Source organism: Protobothrops mucrosquamatus, unplaced genomic scaffold (genome assembly GCF_001527695.2).
Source record: "Protobothrops mucrosquamatus isolate PMUCROS unplaced genomic scaffold, P.Mucros_1.0 scaffold186, whole genome shotgun sequence".
NCBI classification, from domain to species: Eukaryota; Metazoa; Chordata; class Lepidosauria; order Squamata; family Viperidae; genus Protobothrops; species Protobothrops mucrosquamatus.
In genome coordinates, this window is record NW_015386544.1 from 117,576 (window position 1) to 137,674 (window position 20,099).

A 20,099-nucleotide genomic window follows, 5' to 3' on the forward strand; every position below is an offset into this window, starting at 1 on the left:
AGAAATGGACCACCTGATTTCAACAGCCAGAGGTTGAGAGACTTTCTGGACAGTTCTGTAGTTTTCCCAGAGCACAGCAGCAAGTAGAGATGAGAAACTAAATCTTAATCCAGCAAGATCCATGAGCATCAGAATTTATGGCTTAGAATCGAAATATGTAAATAAAGTAGTTTCACACATTTTTTTTTTTTTACAAAACTTATAGTTTATTGATATCATTCAATTGACCGCCTTATATTTGGAGCAAGTTCTTGAACACTGAAATACAATGCTTGTTTCTTGGAAAAGGGATATTATCTTTCGTCCACAAAAGTACATGAATCGGAGTATAAACAAAAGGGAAACTTTAGTGGATTTCCTGTCAGATATTTAGTGGATATCCTGTAAGATATTTTGCCAGGTAAATAGATGCAGAAAAATCTTCAGGCCCTGTGTATCTTGAATAAGAGATCGCTGCATGTCATTGTGCCTTACTAGCTGTCCCAAGGTTGATATGTATTGCCCTTTTAAATGACTAAGCCAAGGATCTTGGCCAGATATTACATTTGTTAGTGAAGTAAGTGATGAACATGGGCCTCCTCTTCCTCACTGTGCCAGCAAGAGAGCAAAACAGGAGTAGGAGATTCCTCAGAAGCAGATACTCTCTAATGGTAATTCTACACAGATGTCACACTATTACTTACATTCAATTGCCTTGCGTACACCATCAAAGTGGCTCCATTGGTGTAACCTCGCACAGAGATTTCTATCAAAAACTAGCTCTAGAATTCAATGATGGTTTTTTCTAAGTTGCAGCCCTCGTGTCTACTCCAAATCTTTATAACTAGGGTAGCAAACAGGGTGCAGCCAGGCGCTCATCTGTGTTCTGGAGACCAGCTGCAGCACCCTCTAGAAAGTACGCCCTACCTAGCCATTAATACAAATGAGGGCTACTTAGGAAACAGCATCTTAGTCAGACTTAGACTCACTACCTCTAAACATCCTCAACAGTTTTTGGCAGTGTTTCTCAACTTTGGCTGTTTAAAGACCCGTGGACTTCAACTCCCAGAATTCCCCAGCCAGTTGGAAGTCCTCAGTTCTTAGAGTGGCCAAGTTAAGAAACATTGGTGTATGGAATTCAGCAGAGCAAAGACTGTCTGCTTTGATAAACAGTTTCAACTTGAGCTGTAGTGGGGAAAAAAGGGTCAGAATATGAAAATGGTTTTAGAAAAAAATATTTTAGAACCAGTATCACCGAAGCCTACAGCTGCGTTACAGGCTGAAACTCTGGAGATTGCTAATGAGTAAATATGTTATAGGTCTATTGCAAATGCCTTTAACTTCAATTCTGACGAATTTCAAAAGCCAAAGCAAGGGTAGAGAATTCAGAGTCTAGGTCTATGTCACCACAACACACCCCCCCCATCCATTCTTCACCCCAGCATTCCATGTTGGACAGGGGGAAAAAATTACAGGTTTCTTGCTCAATTTAATCACAGAAGCAGAATTAGCTATAAATTTCATATTTTGCATAATGTGAATGCTAAATTGAGGTCTAACATGCACAGAACGTAGTCACCCGCAGTAATGCCAACCAAGATACTTCTTTTTGTCCAATACTACAAGCAACTGCCAGACCCAGATATGAGTCGGTAATTACTTGCTATGGCTTGCTACCCAGTGATAACAACCCCCTGAGTTCCAAGGCTAATACTTCCCAGTTCCTCAGGTTTTTCACTACAAGACCATTAAAAATGGCAGATAATTACACTATTTTCTAATGCAATGAACTCTACAGATTAACCTGACTGAGAAAGGGAAGACTTTCTGACATCACCCCACTTAGTTTAAAAAAGGGTCACCTTTCGTAAACTGGGGTCTTTGGGGAAAGAGCACTGGGGAGAATATAATCTCCTTCCAGTGACCAGAACATTGCCCCCATCACCACCATCACCCCAAAAACCTCAGGGTTCTTTTGCAGGCAGACTCCTGAAGAGAATCGCAGTTTCGTATAAATGGGGTTCAGTGCCCTACTGTGAACTTGATAGTGCAGTTCAAAATATAATTTCAGAAGAAGTCAATCTTCTTGCTCTTTTTATCCAGTTTTTTGGATGTGGATAAATGTATGGCCTATTCAGTCGGGCAATACAAATGATATCTGCAGTATTTAGTCTCCCAGCTTAACTATCTGCAGAGGAAGCCTCTAGCACAGGAGTGTCCAACCTTGGGAACTTTAAGGCCTGTGGACTTCAGCTCCCAGAATTCCTCAGCCAGAATGGCTGGCTGGGAAATTTTGGGAGTTGAAGGCCACAAGTTTTAAAAGTTGCTAAAGTTGGACGCCCCTGTGCTAGCATAAAGGGAAGTTCATAAGTTCAAAAGCAACCAGCTGTGCATCTGGCTTATGACAGTTCTCATCATATGAATAGCCAAAAATGAACTGAATGTTAACATTTTTTTTTAAACAAAACATCAATGGTCAAAATCCAATCTAGTGTGACATCAGGATTGGATGAAAGCAGAGTTGAAAACTGGCAAAGAGCGTGATACCGCATCTCCTTTTTGTACACAGCATTTAAAAAAGCACAAATAGGGAACCAATCAGTGCTATGAGTCGAACAGAGAAAGTTGGAGAACATGGTGAATTTGATGTTATTGGCAAACCAGGATGATCCAGATTTAGCAGCTCAATCCAATGCAAAAAGAGGACATTTGTACAGAATGCCATTACATTACTCTCCCTTTCATGCTGTTTTTATCCTACTATAATGTACCTAATTAAAAGATTAAATATTTGATGTAGCTTGGCTTCTCCCAATACTGACAGTTTTTGCCCATAGTTATGTGCCAATTCTGTATAATTGTAGAAAGCTGACAGAATGTATTAGAGGCAGACCTCAGCTTCCAAAGCATTTGCTTACGGTTTTTCAAAACAAAAACGGAAATTGTTGAAGAAAATCCAAGCGATAGGCATGAAGGCTCTGCCTTGCTGTAGCCTTTTCTCTTTATATTATACCTAGCAGAATGACAACTTAAGCACTTTTGAATTGCCTAAGTTACACAACCTGCACATTTCCAAGTTAAATGCAGCTTTTTCCTAACTTACTGCTATCCAAAAGTCTGTAACAGTCGCAACACAGGAGACAAAAGGTTAAGGAAGTAGGTTTAGGTTTTAAGACTGACTCTCTTTCAACAACACACACAAAAATATGAATCTTCAGTGGAATTCCTTTGCTGTCTCTCTCCCCCGATCCGTTTAATGCTTCTTTCTAAGATACCAACTCCATGGATAGTGAACAGTACTACCATGGCATCAACATTGGAATGGAGAGGAAGAGAAGAAATACGATAGAATTTCAATGGCTGGCCCTTTGCATCCAACCAGTCCGTCAACCCTTACTAGGGTATTTTATACTGTAGGACCACCGATAAAATAATAGTATATTATTACACAGTTCTATCTTTCCATAAATCTTTATAATAAAATATCTTATTGACATGAACATTCCCCATTACAGCATGTGTAAACACACACACATACGCATCGATCATAAATAAAATGTTGATTTGGGATGGCATCGCAAATTACCATAAGGGCATTTTGCTAAGTAAATGGAGAGGAAAGAACCTCAGCTTGCTATAGTTATAAAATCCAGAATACTATTATTCTGGAGTGACGTTCAATAGTCACAATTTGATGGAGAACTGTAGCTTCACACGGGATGGTGGTCTGAATGCTATTCTGTCTAAGCCATTCTCCCTCTTTAATGTACAGAAGGTGGTAATGTCTCCTTTCCAATGAGAAAACAAAAGGACTTTCTTTTGCTTTCCAACAATACAGATATCAGAAAGGAGGGGGGAAACCCCCACACTCTGCAATTTCTATAAAAAGGAAGGCCCAAGAGGGAATAGCAGAATCAAGGGATGAAAAAAAATCTTGCTTTCAAAGCATAAAAGCTACCAACTCAGGTCAAAAGTTTACAAGTAATAAGAATCAGCCGGCTTCACGGACATTTAAATGTACATGTGTAAAATGGATGGATTGAACTGCTTCCAGCTTGTCAAACTGACACAGAGGAAGGAAGGGCAGCGCCTGCCCGATTTACAAAGTAAACAAGTTTAATGCACATTTCCAAGCAGAACCGTACAAGAGACTGACAGTCTATGAAAACAGGAGGGAACATTTAATATGGTCTTCGCTGCAGTCTCTCAAAGCTCTGATTACAGAAGAATTGCTTTGAAGTTAGATAACAGAAGCTCATCCCAATGGAGCTGCACAAATCATGGACCATATTATAAAGGGACTAGTCCACAATAATGAGTCATGCACAAAAATGACCAACCAATGGGAGGACCACGGATGGTTTTGCATGCTTCTGTTGGCTTAAAAATTGATTTAAAAATGAACTAAGCTGTATTTAGATTTTGGTTTCCATCCAGGTATCACAATACAAAATTTGGAATTCAGGTTAAAATTGGCTATGAAAGGCTTCTAGTTGGTAAGAACTAGTGTCTATCCCTCAGCTAATCCTACCACAAGTTTATTCTAAGGATAAAATTATGGATGCAGGAATGAGAGGGAGAAGCATTTAAGCCACCTTAAGTGCAATTCATAATAATAATGAACCGAACATACTGTATACCAGCACTGCAAGGGATTCATGATCTTTTAGCAAACTGTTGAATGAAAGGAGTTTGCTTCGGCAACCAACCAGGCAATAATTTCTATCAAACAGATCCATCATTTGTTCTGCTTAGCTACCCAACTCACTGGCTGCATGTCAAAGTGCTATCCATTTAACTTCCAATGTGCCCTGTGCAGAAATAGTTTATCTATTCCACCTTGGAGAACTGGCAAACCAGGAGGGTTATCGAAAGGAATGCAGTTTTGTAGTGTGGCCTTATTACTGTGCTTTGGAAGCTGTGTGTGTTATGTCTCTCTGTGTGCGTGGGAGAGGGAAGGAGACAGTGCACACACACACATACATTAAGCACCTGAGTATCTCCTTCAGCTATCTGAAATCCAGAATGCTGCTGGACATCCTGCAGGCCCATATCTGGTAGAACGTGCCTTGAACAACCCTTTCCTTCCAAAAGCCCCCCCTCCCACCAGGAAGAAAGAAATGACAGACCACCCAGGTGAAGAGACAGCAGTGCAGCCATTTGTAATTGGAGTCCAACTGCCACAGGAACAAGAGCCGCACAGAATCTTTTTCACACGACGTACCTTACACTTATGCAGGCCGGAAGCCTGAATTCCCTGGCTGAGTGGCGGTAATGACCTCCGAGCTTCGAAGACGGCCTGTCATGCTACATTCACAAGTATACTGAAGCAGCTGGGAGATAACAGAGGGAAACTGCACACCTGCTTGATGTCACGCCTCTTGGGAGCCTCCTGTCATCTGCGCCGAATCCTGGTGCTTATCTCACAGATCTGGACCTGCTAACCTGGGCTAGAGAAGTGATCTGACACACTTCGAAACACCAAATCTCAACCAATGAACCCAAATGAAACACCCCGTCAGAAAGTCCCCTGGTTGTGTTACGTGGGGCGGGTGCGCAGTCTGGAGCAGGCCTTCTTGGCGCAGAGAGGCTACTTGGCTTTGGATTCCACGTAGATTTTGTCTCCATCCTGGATGCCGTAGGAATGCAGGGCCCTGGAGTTGTACTTCAGCTCTTCGGGGCCAAAAGGATCTTCCTTATCGAAGTAGGTGACCAGCATGCTGCTGATGGGCAGCTGCACCACCGTTTTCAATTGTTTCTTGAGTTCCGCCACCGTCTGATCTAAGCGGATGTTCATCTCCTTCACTTGGTTTTTGAAGTGAACTTCGACCTTGGCGCTGCTCTGAGGCGTCAGGTCGACCACCGCCAGCTTTTCCAGCTTCCCGTATTTTGTCACTAGTTCATGATACCTACGGAAATGGGGTGGAGAGACAACAGGCAAAAGGTGCTGAATAGACCTACTACTTTATTAAAATATATATTTCTGGCATTTTGTGCCACCCTTCTAAAGCCAACTAACAATGTCCTATACACCTGGGAAAAAAATAGAGAAACTCAACTGCTTTAAGACTATTTAGCAACCGGAAGATCAATTTTGCTCTTTGGGGGCTGTACGAGCTAAGACCTAAAATGTTCCTTCAGGCAAATGATATCTACTTGCAGCCAGAAAATTAACAGCGAAGGGGGCTGAATGCACCACTTAGTTTCAGGACCCAGGTACAATGTAGAAAACGCAACGGTCAGCTATTATAAACTAAAAAGGGCCTCACTGGAGATTAAAGGATGAACTGAGAGGTGGTTTACGTTAAGGGTCCTGGATCCACACTATTTTGAGTTTTTGAAGAAGTCAATATTGGACATCATAATCAGCTGAAAGCCAGCGGCCTGTGCCATCTCCAATTCTGGCCCATAATGGTTTGACTCAGGACATGGCACCATCTGTATTTCCCCAAACCTGGCAAAGGTGTCCGATCACAGGCCCAATCAGCTAGTATTCTCAACCCCCAAATGAAGAGAAAGTCGAATGTGTAGACCACATACATTTAAGGACAGTGCAGTTGCAATTCCAAATTCTCACAATGTACATGAACTATTGTTGTAGCCCTGTAATAAACCTCTGTAGACGTTTTCAACACGGTCCTGCTGAATGCTGCAGAGATAAATGCCCCATCCTCAGGAGCTAGGGGAAAAGAAAAAAAAAGACCACCACCCCCCATTTCTCTTTTGCTAGTAGTATTCATTCATTGGCCAAGTGAATCCTGCTGTCATAGCTTGTAGGAATAGAGTCAAGCTGAAATTTTTACAGCTATTAATTACATAACTTTGGTTCGGCTTCTGCCTTTCTGCTGCTTCCAGCACATAGGTCTGAATTTCGTTCGTTTTGGCATTTGCAAATGGAGGAATGGGAGAAAAAAAAAGAATAAGTGGGGCACCATTGTCTGGATGGCCACGAACCCGTTCAACAAGTTTCTTCACCCTCCGAGATAAACATCCTCTTGTTTATGCTCCTGGTTAGAGATTTCTGTCTTTGCTCCTTCTCTCTGCTCTCCCCCTCCCCCCCAAGCATTTTTCAGATATCTCTCATTAATAAAGAGGAAGGGGCATCTCTTCTGCTGGGCTGGGAAAGTGGCAAAAAGTCAACCCAAAGTCCAAGGTAGCTGAAAAGATAAAAACAAAGAGTAGTTAGGATTGGGGGGGGGGGTAACATTTCAGAGTCTCTAAGGGATGCCCGGGACTGAAAGCCCCTTTTGTTTCCTTCTTGGCTCAGGCCAAAACCGTGATCGCTGCTGTGTCATTGCTCCTGTCAGGGGATGATGGGGCCTGGCAACTGGGGAGGGAGGCCCCCTCAGGGGACTAGTGTTAAAGGTAAGGATATTCCATCAACAGCAGAGCCTCTGTCTGTCTGCAATATGAGGTGGCTGGTGCAGCGCACTACGGTTTCGCCCAGCATCGGACAAAACTAGCTTTCACAGAGGCCAAGTGTTTGGAGAAGAGGTTGCTGTGCTTGGCCTTGCAATTAGCACGGAGAGAAAACTTGGGTCCGTTTGGGCTAACGATGATTTAGGAGATAAGGAAGACACATTCTCTGAACACCGTGATGGCCGACAGCAGTTAAATCAATAGTGGAAAGCGAAAGGCGGCTTTTCAGGATGGGTTTCAACACCTCCATTCATTCCGTCACTTCTTGTATAGTGGGATCCATGGCTTGTTCAGCAGAGCTCTGAAAAAGCCTTGTTCTTCCGTTAAGGTGACTGCAGACACTGCTTCCGGACAGGTAGAAATGCCAGTGTCATCAAAACAAAAGTGTGTTGGAGATTCCACAACTCTTTTCTCTCCTGTTCCCGCCTAAGGCCAAAACTGTGCTTTCTCTCCAGATGGTAACAGATAACAAGGTTGGAAGGTGACCATGGAGGTCCTCTAGTGCAATCCCCTGCTCAAGCAGGAGACCCTATACCATCCCAGACAAATGGTTGTCCAATCTCTTCTTATGAAACGAAGATACGAAAAATCCAGAATTATTGAGGGCAGCAAAACTATTTTCCTCGATTGGATTGAAAACTGCTGGAATCTAGTTTTTAAAAGCTAACTTGCATTCCAAAGTGAAGAAGTTTCCATTTATCAAGTTCATGTCCTGCCTGGGAACACAAGTTGGTATGCACAAGGCCACTAATTTCACCCCCAAAGGTACAATTCAGTTAAACAATGTTGGGTTAAAATGAGTAATTGGTCCCAGGCTGCTGTATAAATGTTGTGGTCCCTTGGCTCAGCATCTTAACTATGACTGGATCCAAGCTCCCAAATTGCAGGACTTTTAAGCACATCTTTACTCTAGTTGTGTCTGCGAAGCACATCTTTTTGTCTCCAGATCTAACAAGTGCATTTAGCCAGTCAGAAACAAGACAAAAGATCTTTTCATTTGTAATCTCACCCTTGTGCCATTCTATCGCAACTAAAATACGTATGGAAATTTTAAACAAGCTGTAAAGATCTGATGAATTAATACCTTGGACACCAGGATGGCAGTTCATCAGTTTGCAAAACAAGAGGGGGGAATAACTCCTTTTTGTATGATTAGGCTATGATATTATTAGTATCATGATTGTCAAAGAATAATAATTGTTTTGAATGTCAATCTTGGAAGAGCAGGAAAGAGAAAAAAAGCTAAAGGGAAAGGAAAGATGGTTGTAATCAAGGCTGGAGAAGGAAAAGGGGGGGGGGAAGTAGAGAAGAAACTGAGTTATTGGGGGCAGGGAAAAGTCAGAGAATGAACCTCAAGCATGAACTAAAGATGCAGGATGTGGAACCTGAAGCCTGATTCACTGGAGACGCCATCTCAGCTATTCACAGCCCTCAAAGGGCCCTGAAATGGCAGGCTGGTTTGGTGGACTGGAAAGGCAGACTCCGCGGAGGGCACAGGTCTCTTCAAGACTCCACACAGATGAGGGCATCTGGACAAAGGGGCCATTGAACAATCAGGCTGGGGGAGGGAAGCCCAGGGTTATTCAAAGGCTATGAACTGGGGTGGGGTGTGTGTGGGGAAATGGGGAGACGAACGGCAATTTTGCCTTCTGCATTAACCTGCCGGGAACCGATAGCCAAAAATTGCTGAGGCAAAACCAAACCAAAACTCACAGGAAACTCAATGGTGTTGAGTGTTCAAGATACCACACATGTTTTAAGATTTCTCTCTGCCAAACTTTTTACTTTTTACTGGAATTGCCTGACAGTTCACTGTTGAACTCATTCAAGGGTCTCAATATCTGGTTTAAGAAGGGCAAGTGGGGGTCAAAGAGCTGAAAATGCAATCAACATTGTCTGTGTCCATGCATGCAAAGTCTGCCATAGTTATGACTCTTTGCCCCATTGGCTTTAGCTGCCCCTTCTAATAGTTAAATTAAGCTGTACCTGTGCATAATATCATCTTATCAGTTTTCTCTTTCTACCCTTGGCTTCCCTGATATCTCTTTCAGACTGCAACTTTCCTGACAGCCAAAGCTCGACTGTACTCTTAATTATTCATTAGCAATGGGTTACAAATATCGGTAATAAAGCATTCGGCCTGTTATTTACTCTCTTCCATCAGCGTGGAAGTGCTTACCAATATCTGCAGCTGTTCAAATGGTAATTTACTCATTTGTGCTGCAGCCTGTAACACTCTTGCAAGATAAGTCAGTAATATATATGAGACTCCATAGTGAAGATAAACGAGGTACAGCGAGGAGGCTGTGTAGCTTGCCTACGTTTATCAGGTGAGTGACTTAGAGCAAAATTCTGAACTGGGGGCGTCTCAGTTTACAGTTCATGTCTTCAAAACTATGCTGAACAGCCAAAGCTTTTAATTCACTCCACAAACTTCTGGGTAATCCCTCACCTGAAAGGAGCTTCTTCCTGGGGAAAGTCTATATAATAGCGAATGAAAAATCTTTCAGAGTCTTCTCGTTCTCCGTCCATTATGACACTTCCGTTCAGCTTGGTGATTGATGGTAGCCTGCCAAAGAGAAGAAGAGAAAATGTTAACAGCTGAGCAAGGGGGGGGGAAATCCCCAAATAGTCAGCAGCAAATATTGTCTTTTCAGTAGATTCCTGCAGAATCTGACACCCAAAAATATAGCTGTCAGGGAAATTGCATTTTTATTGGGCTCCATACAGAGAGGAATTGATTTAAAATTGTGCATTACGACTTGATTATAAATATGTCTGACAATTTTCTAAACGCCTTCCTTCTTGTGGACTTTCCAAGGCATTTTATAAAATGTTGGTAACTTAAGAAAAGGTTGTAGAAATTTGCTATGTATTGCTTTCTCATTCTGCAGTATTTATATGTGTGTGTGTTTGTGTGTGTGCCTGATTTTCTGTAATTCCTGGGTTAGTCTTGTCACTTCAATCATTCCAGATTGAGAATATGAATAGAAAGATAGCTGGCTCTCAGGGACTGAAAGGACAGCATTCAGGCATTTTAAATTCTAAAGAAAATAACGAATGCGAAATTGCAGAATATGGGATCAATTTTTTTTTCTTTTAAATTGGCACAGCTAGTATGTCAGACCACGGTTCAAGCAACTGTCTCTAAACTTCTCAGCAGTTAATTTAACATCTGTCATCAGTGGCTTCAGTGAGATTTCAGTACAGATGATGCAATGGACATATTCTCATTGCAAAACATAAAATGTACACCAGAGGGGAAGACTTCCAAGTGAGTCCACTGATAGGGTCCTCTCTCTTTACCACTGATTGACAAAGACCTATCTCAGTTCCTGTCCTTAGACAGGTTGAGCCATCTCCCTGCCGGCCAGTGTAAAGTGAGACACTGAAGTGCAAGTTAAATGACTCATCTGAAATTAGGGCCTTACTGAAGTCTTGTTGATTCTCCCTGACGCCCCAGGCTAGTGAGCAAGGAAGGAAGGGATCAATTTTAGTGCAAGCGACTGAGATTTTTTAAAATAGGAAATGGTAGATAATGATTTTAAATAAATAAATGTGCAGTATCTGCAGTATAGCAAACATTAAAAATACCAAGTTGGCAGGCTTGGGAATCAAGCAAAAATTCACACAAGGGCTCAACAGTCTCCAAATACAATAGATCTATGATTTTTCCACAGCTATTACTTGTAGTCCTATAAAATAGGGCTACTTAAAGAGGTCTGCCAGTCCACTGCCACTTATACAGGTAGTCCTTGACGTACGGCCACAACTGAGTCCAAAGTTTCTCTTGCTAAGCTAGGCAGTTGTGAAGTGATTTTTGTCCCATTGTGTGACATTTCTTGCCACAATTGTTAAGTGAATCACTATAGTTGTTCAGTTACTAACACGGTTGTTAAATGATTCTGGCTTCCCCATTGACTTTGCTAGTCAGAAACTCACAAATGGGGATAACATGCAACTGTCATAAATATGAGTCAGTTCCAAGCATCTGAATTTTGATCATGTGACCATGGGGATGGTACAACTGTCATGTGAAAAATGGTCATAAGTCACTTTTTTATTCTGCTATAACTTCAAACGGTTACTAAACGAACTGTTTTAAGTCAAGGACTACCTGTATTACATGGACCAATTTTAATTCACAACATAGGTCCCCCCCTTTATCTTTTTTTTTATTCACTCGTAAAACTATGAAGTTACAGGAGTCCAATATCTTTCAATTTCCTCTCTCAGACTGAGCACCTCAGACTCAAATCACACATTTTTTTAATGGGATTAAGGCTGGATCTACAATAAAATCTCCAGACCTGGCTATTACCAGCTTCCTCCGCTCCTCAGTGGTGTACGGCTGAAGGAGAGGGATTCCCAGCAACCTCACTTCCTCAAGCTTAGGGAAAGAATTGAGTTTGTCAATATCTTCCCAGGAATGCAGACCTGCTTTAAAGAAAGGAAAGGCTCAGGCGAGGAAAATAGACAAAAGGTATAACATATTATAGGTCTAAGTCAGTGGTGGCGAACCTATGGCACGCGTGCCAGAAGCGGCACTCAGAGCCCTCTATGTGGGCACGCGCGCCGTCGCTGGGTTTTATAAAACCTTTTCGCTTTAGGCCTCCGCCGCCGTGTACAAAAAAAAAGGTTCAATCAGTCAATTTCAACTTCTTGCGGGAAAAAAAAGATCTTGCAAAGTTGGAATTGATTGATTGAACTTTTTAGTCCCACCCAGTCTGCTGCTATCACCGCAGCCATGCCCACCCAATGGGCCACGCCCACCCGGCACCCAATGATGCATAAGTGGGTTTTGGATTGTAGTTTGGGCACTTGGTCTCTAAAAGGTTCGCCATCACTGGTCTAAGTTGTGCTTGTGTGAAAATTATTTGCAGGCCAAAACTAGATGAGGAACAGAACAGAAAAGCAAATGGCTCAGACTGCAGGCAGGCACACATTTTCAAACCTATCTCTATTAAACATCTCTCAAATGTAATAGAAAATTACTGTTACCGGGGAATCATATCTGAACACAGATTTCTCCGTGCCTATCTTATACTTATATGAATTATATTATTTTTTAAAATGTCAGCCTTTAAAAGTTAGATTATTTTTTGGAGTTGTTCAATTACTTTCATCTTCTGAAAATAACATTTCATTTCTACCTTTGTCTGCTGCTCCAATGAAGCTGGTGATTAATTACTGAAAGAGACTGATATATTTTGGTAGAAACGCAACAAAACCTTATATATACATACTAGATTAGATTTCCCATCTCACCTCTGGGAAGTTTTGATTTATGGTATATTCTCGTATTCTCAGCAGTACGAACGTAGTAAGTTAAATAAATCAGTAAAACCCTGTTCTTATCATCCAGTGGAATCACTGAATGGGCTTTCCAGAATATTTACATGAGCAGTTTGGGAACAGAAGCCTGGATAAGCTAAGCCTTTGTTCTGATCCAACAGGCCTCTTATATCCTTCCATTATATTTCATCCAAGGACTCACCTGACTTGTGCAGACTGATGGATCGCAAGTTCGGGAATAGCCTTGCCAGAGAATCCTCTGAGTCTTCAATGGTTGACACACTGTTATTGGCCAGAACCAAAGTATCTAGTGATGGAAACATTATTCCCAGTTTCCGGATCTCAGTCCAGTCTTTGAGATTATTGTCAGTTATGTGAAGCAATTTGAGAGAATTACAACAAGCTGGAGAACAAGACACTGTATTATAGTCGTTAAGGCACAGGAAAAGTTCCTCCAAGCTGTAGGGAGAAAATGCCAATTAAAATAAGCAGCAACATTTCTATGCAATCCAGTTACATTGATTTTAAGGAAAAGACACACTGATGAGCTTTAAAAGATGGGCTATATCACTATTGCTTGCAGTAACAGACAAAACATTCCCAAACATTTCCTACTTGGGGAAAACTGCTGGAAAAAGGCTGTTGCCTTTGTAATCCCATCTCTGGATTTCTGAAGGCATCTGCATTTGGTTAGTTAGCCTGAGAGCAGAAGGATGAATTGAATAAGCTTTGGTCCCACATGAAGGAAAACAGAGTTGCCAAGCTGGACGGAGGCTCTGCCAGACAATCCAGGCCTTATAAAATATGTAACAGAACGTTTAACTGGAAGTTGTCCTGCACTCTCTCTACACCCCCTTTTAGTCTCAGTCAAAAGCCAGCATGTCCATTAGCAAGCTATTTGATCTGATAACTGAAAAACAGAAAGGCAGAACATGGACTGCCTTACTGGCACTATCTGTTAATTTGATAAATTTAGAGATAAATGCACCAAGCAGCTTAGTAGTAGTTCAAAAACACTGTCCAAATGTGGTCTAAAACTTTGGAAGTAGATAGATCTGCGCAAGCCACAAGTGGCTTTGTGATGGATATGCTACTGAATACTTCTTGATGAAAAAAAAGCGATGCAAATAGAAAAATGGTGTATTACAGAACCTACTCTCTCTGCCTGAGCTACTGCAATGCCAGTGTATGGAATTTAAGATATATCAAAGTTTCAGTATACATACACAAACACACACACACACACACTGAATATAATCTATAATCTTTAATCAGTATCTCATACTAATGTCATTATAAGGGAGTACAACTAAATAAGGGAGATTGAACCTCTGGGAACACCATTCAGTAACATGTAAATACAGTTACAGAATGACAAGAAGCTGCCATAATAATTGTAACAGATTTGGAAATCGTGGCTTTTTGTTAAAATCATGTCCAGGTAATCAGATAGGATAGCTATTTGTGGTAGCCAAATGGGCTAGTAAACCTTGCGCTAGCTTTTGTAGAGTGCCTTAACTCCTCCATTAATTTGTAGAGTAATAAATTGATGGAAATATAGCCACTCGTATAAAATTAAAAATAGCAACACACCCAGACATGCATGGAAACTAATCAAGACAGGAGACCAAATAGGGTCAACCAGAATATAGGCAGCGAAATCTGAATTACAGATTTTGTAATGAACTCTAGGTTCAGTTCTAAAATCTACAGTTTTAGGCTGGATTTCCTTTGGAGAGAATTTGAATCTATCAACTGGTGCAAAATGTAGCCATTCAGTAAGATTCAAAAAGTCAAGCAGATAACAGATTTTTGAGGGCCCCGTCCACTACTAGTCTAGAGGAAAGCAATTAGAAGGCCCACTTTTATTTTTTGGAATTTGTGTTTTGAGATTAACTGTTGTGATCCATCTCCTTCCTTAATATCTCGTCAGTTAACTCAAAATCCTACTTCCTTTAGGCTTACTCTGGTAATTCTTGCAGTATAGTGTGGACTGTTTCCCAGGAAGCTTTGCTGTTGTTGAGCACAAGTTTGCGAACACCAGAGAAAGATCCAGCACACCTCCTCTCTAAAATTGACAAATTCAGGGGATTGGAACTCAGGTTCAGAAACTCCAAGTGCGGGACATTGGACACAATTTTACTGACCTGGGAGAGAAAGGAAGAAGGAAAAAAAACCACCTTGTAATCAGATCTCAAATAATATTAAAACCTCCCAGCAACCTTTCCAGTCCACTTCACTGAGTTAAAGAATGATAAGGATTCTAACAGCATTCAAGATAGTTATCTGTAATTCATACCGTAGCCATTTGATGATTTGGATTGATTGGTTAATTGCTTGTTCCCCTCAAAGGTTCAGTTAATTACACCCTTAAAAAGACTTGATAAGGGGAAAAAAAGCAGATACCTGGCAGACTTCTAAAGAAAAAGCAGCAACTATAGAAAAGAAATAACAAGTGCCAACATTTTTCAAAGGACTATTTTATCCAGGGTTACCCATATTTTCTGCAATCTTGTATGCACCAAATACCATTTTAGTAAAGAATTTTGATTCCTGAAATTGATTAATGTTTGGGTTTCCCCCTTTGCAAACAACTTTTTAATTCTTTATATCATTTGGCAATGAAATATGGATGCCCAAAAGACAATAAAACAACTTTTCTTTTTATGGTTTCTTATTATAATTAAAAGCCTTGCCGCAAGGAAACGTGGAGGAAAACACATATACAAACTGCTGGAAAACATTTAGAAAAATTATTGCAAAGTTTTGCGCAAACATGAATCCATTTTTTGAAGACACATGGGCTAACAGAGGGATAACAATAATGAGAGTCAGTGGGATCTATTAGAATTCTTAGCCGCAAAAGCCTTACTGTACAATTCTTCCTGATACTAGAACCCATTTTACCGCCTGTTATAAAAATTAAGAGAATCAAGGAGTTTTATTAACAACTAGAACTTTCCATTTTTAAAATCACATTCCGCCTTCCCTCCAATAGCTTAAGGTGAGTTACACGGGGATCTCATTTCATTTTATCTCCTCAAGAAGCTGTGGATAAGGTCAGTTGGGTTGAGAGAGTAGAATTAATCTGGGCCACGGGTCGGCAACCTGTGGCTCCGGAGCCGCATGTGGCTCTTTGAACCTTCTCCTGCGACTCCCAACCTCCTCCATTTGGAGAGAGAGGGGGAGGTGGGAGAGAGGGAGAGAGCTCATGCACAGCAGCCTCTATTTCTTTTTAATTAAACTCTTCAATCAAACTCCCCCACCGCGCGTGTGCGTGCACATAAGTTTTGCAGCTCCCAGTGTTTTCTTTTCTCTGGGAAACGGGTCCAAGTGGCTCTTTGAGTGTTTAAGGTTGCCGACCCCTGATCTGGGCCATCCAACAAGATTTTTATGAGGGATACGCTTGAAACTACATCTCCCCTGGCCCCGTCCAAACCTCATTCTAATGCAGGCCTTAACAGGCCCCAAAGAAAGAAAAATGACAGCAAAACAGAGAACATCTTCCTCCCTCCCCCTCTTGGATGGTAGCTGAGAGTATGAAACTGTGGAAGCCGATGGGAGCTCTGAAGAGAATCTTCAGAGGAGAGATGAGCAAGAAAGAAAGCTTGAGATTTGGGAGAAGAGCTGGAAGGAGAAAGTACTAAACCTTCCAGATATTAAGTCCTTGGATTACCCCAGGTAAGGACATTTGCTCCAATAATTCCAGATGCACATGTGAACCTATCCGAACAGCCAACTCAACTTGCAGCAAAGACATCTGTCCTTGTTACTACTCAGAATGAAGTTTGCATAAGCTGCTTTACCTCATGCCAGTCTTCTAGTTTGTTGTCAGAAAGATCCAGTTCAGACACATGAGCACAGAAGGCAGCTATCTCCATCTCATCTCCTGCACAGGTGATCCCACAGCTGTTCAACACCAGCACACTTGGCAGGTTGAGACGGTCTGAAAAAGCAGAACCGACAGGATGCCCTTAGAAGGAGTCTCTCGTTTTGTAGAGCAATGTATCACCTGTCCATCCAAGCAAAATCTGATCCAGAATATATATTTTTTAAAAAAGCCATATAAAAATGAGATTCCATTTATGTTGTCTGGTGAACTATACCTGATATGGCTGTTTTTAAAATATACTGTTTTATTATTATGCAGTCAATGATGCTCTTTGCTTTGCTGGGTGAAAGTTGAAAGTGATTCTTAAATACATAAAACTGTAAATTAGAATGTCCTAAGAGCTTATTAAGGTGATTATTTGGTGCAGGATGACATCAAAAAAGTGATCACACGATAAATTGCTCCTATGCATCTTTCTCTAGGATCAACATTTGCAACTGATGAATACCAACCAATGTCCTTGAGCCCTTTTCACAATTTCTTATCATCTACTACCCTAAGGATATCTTCAGTAGGTTCTTCAGGAGTAGTAGTATTGTTTCAGAAATCAGTGCAACCGAATTACTCTGGGGGAAAAATCTAACAAAATAATAGTAACTTTGGAAACAATATGAAAGATGCAAGCATCTAGAAAGATCTTATTTCTTCATATAAAATATAGTTTTCTGGAACAACTGCAATGATTGTCAGCATAAAGGAAAACTAACTTTGCCTTTTTCATTAGGGGAATTGCTAATTAGCAAAAGGCGATGGGTATGCACATTGAATAAGGAAGCAGTAGGCTGCGGCATACACTGTGGTGGTATTTTGCTAGATAGAAGTATTTTAATAAAAACATAACCTTGACTTGGGGCCAAGATAGCTTTTCCATCTTTTTGAGGTATTTGAATGAAGAAATCAGAAGAATAACCAGAAAAGGATTTTTTAAGGTGACTCTGGAAAGGTTAACTCTGAGTGACATACAATACATTTTGTCCCCGACTGACTCAACTTATTTTTGTTCTTTTCTGTCACATTCAGTTACTGTCAATTCCACCCAAATGACCTGCCTGTATTTCCTCTTTGGGAATGTCTGTGATAGAAACCAACCTGACAGGAATTCAAAATCAGAATTGGGGGTGGGGGTGGAAGGAGTCAAGGCACAGTCAGTTCACCCAGAAATTCTTTGCAATCCGGAAAGAAACTCCATTTTCCTTCCATCCCTCTCACAGAAGAGGGAAAAAACAAAGAGTAAACACAATAAGTTTTAATCCAAGCCCTGCTCTGGGGAAGTCAAAAGAAAAAAAACAGCCCAAACCTGTACCTTTCATAGGTGAACCCTGAGGTGTAGCCGGGACATGCACGCCCATTCCGGGACCACGGCGATATGGGAAGTTTTCTGGGCTGTATTTTTCACAAAGAACTTGCATGAAGCTTCTCCCACTGGGTTGATCCATTGTCCCTTCCAGAAATGCTGCGGTTCAAAGGATGGGAAATCAATGCCTTCTTTCTTCTGGCAAACTTAAAACGTATCTTTAGACGAAGCACCTTCCATTTTAATTTGGGTGAAGGAATGTGTTAAATTCACTCAACATTTGGAAAGCCTCGTACAGTAAGGGTGTTATAAAAAAGCAAGTTTACTCAAAAATCAAATGTGAAGGAACTGTTCAGAGTGGCTCTTGTTGAGTTGAAGGCTTAGATCAGGTATGTCCAACCTTGGCAACTTTTAAGACCTCTGGACATCAACTCCGAGAATTCCCCAGCCAGCCATGCTGGGTAGGGAATTATGGGAATTGAAATTCACACGTCTTAAAGTTGCCAAGGTTGAACACCCCTGGCCTAGATATTCAAGCTTGAAAGAAGACATTTGAAATGTCTACAATACCATTGAGGAGCTTATATGAGGCTTTAAAGCATCCTATTGTGGCCACTCAGGAAGGTCAGGACAGGTAAGTGGTATCCAAATGGGCAAAATGAAGTCTGTACAATTTAGCTCCTTTAAACCATTCAAACCACTTTTTTCCTCTTATGGAAAAAAGAGGAACGGAGGGTAACGCTTTGTGAATTTCTGAATTCAGTCACAAAATCTCTGGTGTGGAATATATTCAATACTCAATCAGTACAGAATATACTAATTAGACCAATAAAAAAACTTGATGTAGAATGGTTTCTGATTTGTAGGGCCTATAAACTCATATATATATATATATATATTACACGAACTATTCCCGGGGAAGGAATAACCATAGGGACTCCCATATGATCCCTGACTGTGTAGTTTTGGATGGTGAGAATTCGGAATATGTTGTCACTAGATCAATGTATATCCAGATGGTAAACCATAGAGAAAAAGATGGTCAGATAAGCGAGGGAACTTTACATAAAGAACCAGGAGACGTTACGGGCATACTCTCCCGTCTGAATAGGAAGGGAGGAAAGAGGTTAGATGGGACAGGATATACTGAGAACATACCCCACTATAGTGAGGGAAGAAGTACGGAGACATACATAGAGAGCGTCCCGAGGGGGAATAGAGGAAAGGAATATGAGGGAGTAGGAAAGACGTACGATGTACATAGGGAAGCTGGAGGAAAGGGCAATATGAACTTAGAGGGTGTAATAATTGGGAATGAACGAATTAGGGAGGAAGCCAAAGCGGGAATTGGTAAGGAACCAAGANAGCAGTTGGGCCCCACAACACGATCGAAGGGCCGTGTGCAAAAGATTCCATCCTTATAAAGCACATCTCACATTCGTGGCAGTTTGCCCTGATGAAGCCGGGAGGACCCGGCGAAAGCTTGGCGTTTTATATTTATTAAACCTTTTTATGGTTTCATAATTCTCCTGGTGGGCTCACTTTTTTAAGTGCTATCAGTCATATATATATATATATATATATACCATTTTCTTTTTCATTTTTCTAGTGTGAACAGATGCTGGGCATAAAACATTCAATCTCTACGATATGTCTGTGTTGTTCCAATTTGTTTGTATATGTCAATATTTTACAGATGGGAATAGAAATAACACACAAATTAAGATATCAAAGAATTAATCAACACCAGAGGTGGGCGGAAGGTAAATGTGTGAGTGATGTACAGTAGATCACCCAACTGTTCAACTACAGCAGCAACCAAGTTGTTTCCCTCCATTCCTGGAATTAAAGCAGATGAAGTGATGGAAACATGAAATAAACCCTGCTGGACATTCACAAGATGATTGAAGGAAAAAAGTGTCCAAATTCTTTAAATCTTAGGAGGGTATCTTATGTAAGAAGCTTCAACTGGTGGATTACTTGAACCTGCAAAAATAAATAGTGCAGAATGTTCCCCACTTACACAAGATGGTTATTGTTTAGTCTCAGCATCAGCTTTCTCGGGAGTTACATGTATGAGTTTCAGGGGGTCTTCTTAGCCCTTCATTTTATTTTTCCAGAGGTGGGGAAAAGATCACACATCCATGTAATTCCCTGCACAGGAAGGGGTAAGAGGATGGAAGAAAAGAGAGAACTTAAAACAGCATCAGTGAATTCAAC

The 20,099-nt window shown here is 41.1% G+C and overlaps 1 protein-coding gene across 1 annotated transcript; it reads right to left on the bottom strand.

Moving 5' to 3' along the window:
- Positions 1–5,255: 5,255 nt before the first annotated feature.
- TBCEL (tubulin folding cofactor E like) lies at positions 5,256–19,990 on the bottom strand. The gene is made up of 8 exons (XM_015813741.1): positions 19,903–19,990; positions 17,889–18,038; positions 16,500–16,639; positions 14,659–14,840; positions 12,896–13,152; positions 11,709–11,835; positions 9,851–9,967; positions 5,256–5,888 (listed from the first exon to the last, which is right to left on the bottom strand). Exons 2-8 carry the CDS (start codon positions 18,019–18,021, stop codon positions 5,570–5,572), a joined length of 1,275 nt encoding a protein of 424 aa, XP_015669227.1. The 5' UTR covers positions 18,022–18,038; positions 19,903–19,990; the 3' UTR covers positions 5,256–5,569.
- Between the last annotated feature and the right edge of the window lie 109 nt (positions 19,991–20,099).

Bases quoted from the DNA above. Each gene is read 5' to 3' on its own strand.
- TBCEL (XM_015813741.1), bottom strand. From the start codon at position 18,021: ATGGATCAACCCAGTGGGAGAAGCTTCATGCAAGTTCTTTGTGAAAAA. The intron at 16,640-17,888 runs GTACAGGTTTGG...CTGCTTTTTCAG, and splicing joins TCAGGGTTCACCTATGAAAG to ACCGTCTCAACCTGCCAAGT. The intron at 11,836-12,895 runs GTGAGTCCTTGG...TCTTTAAAGCAG, and splicing joins CATCAGTCTGCACAAGTCAG to GTCTGCATTCCTGGGAAGAT.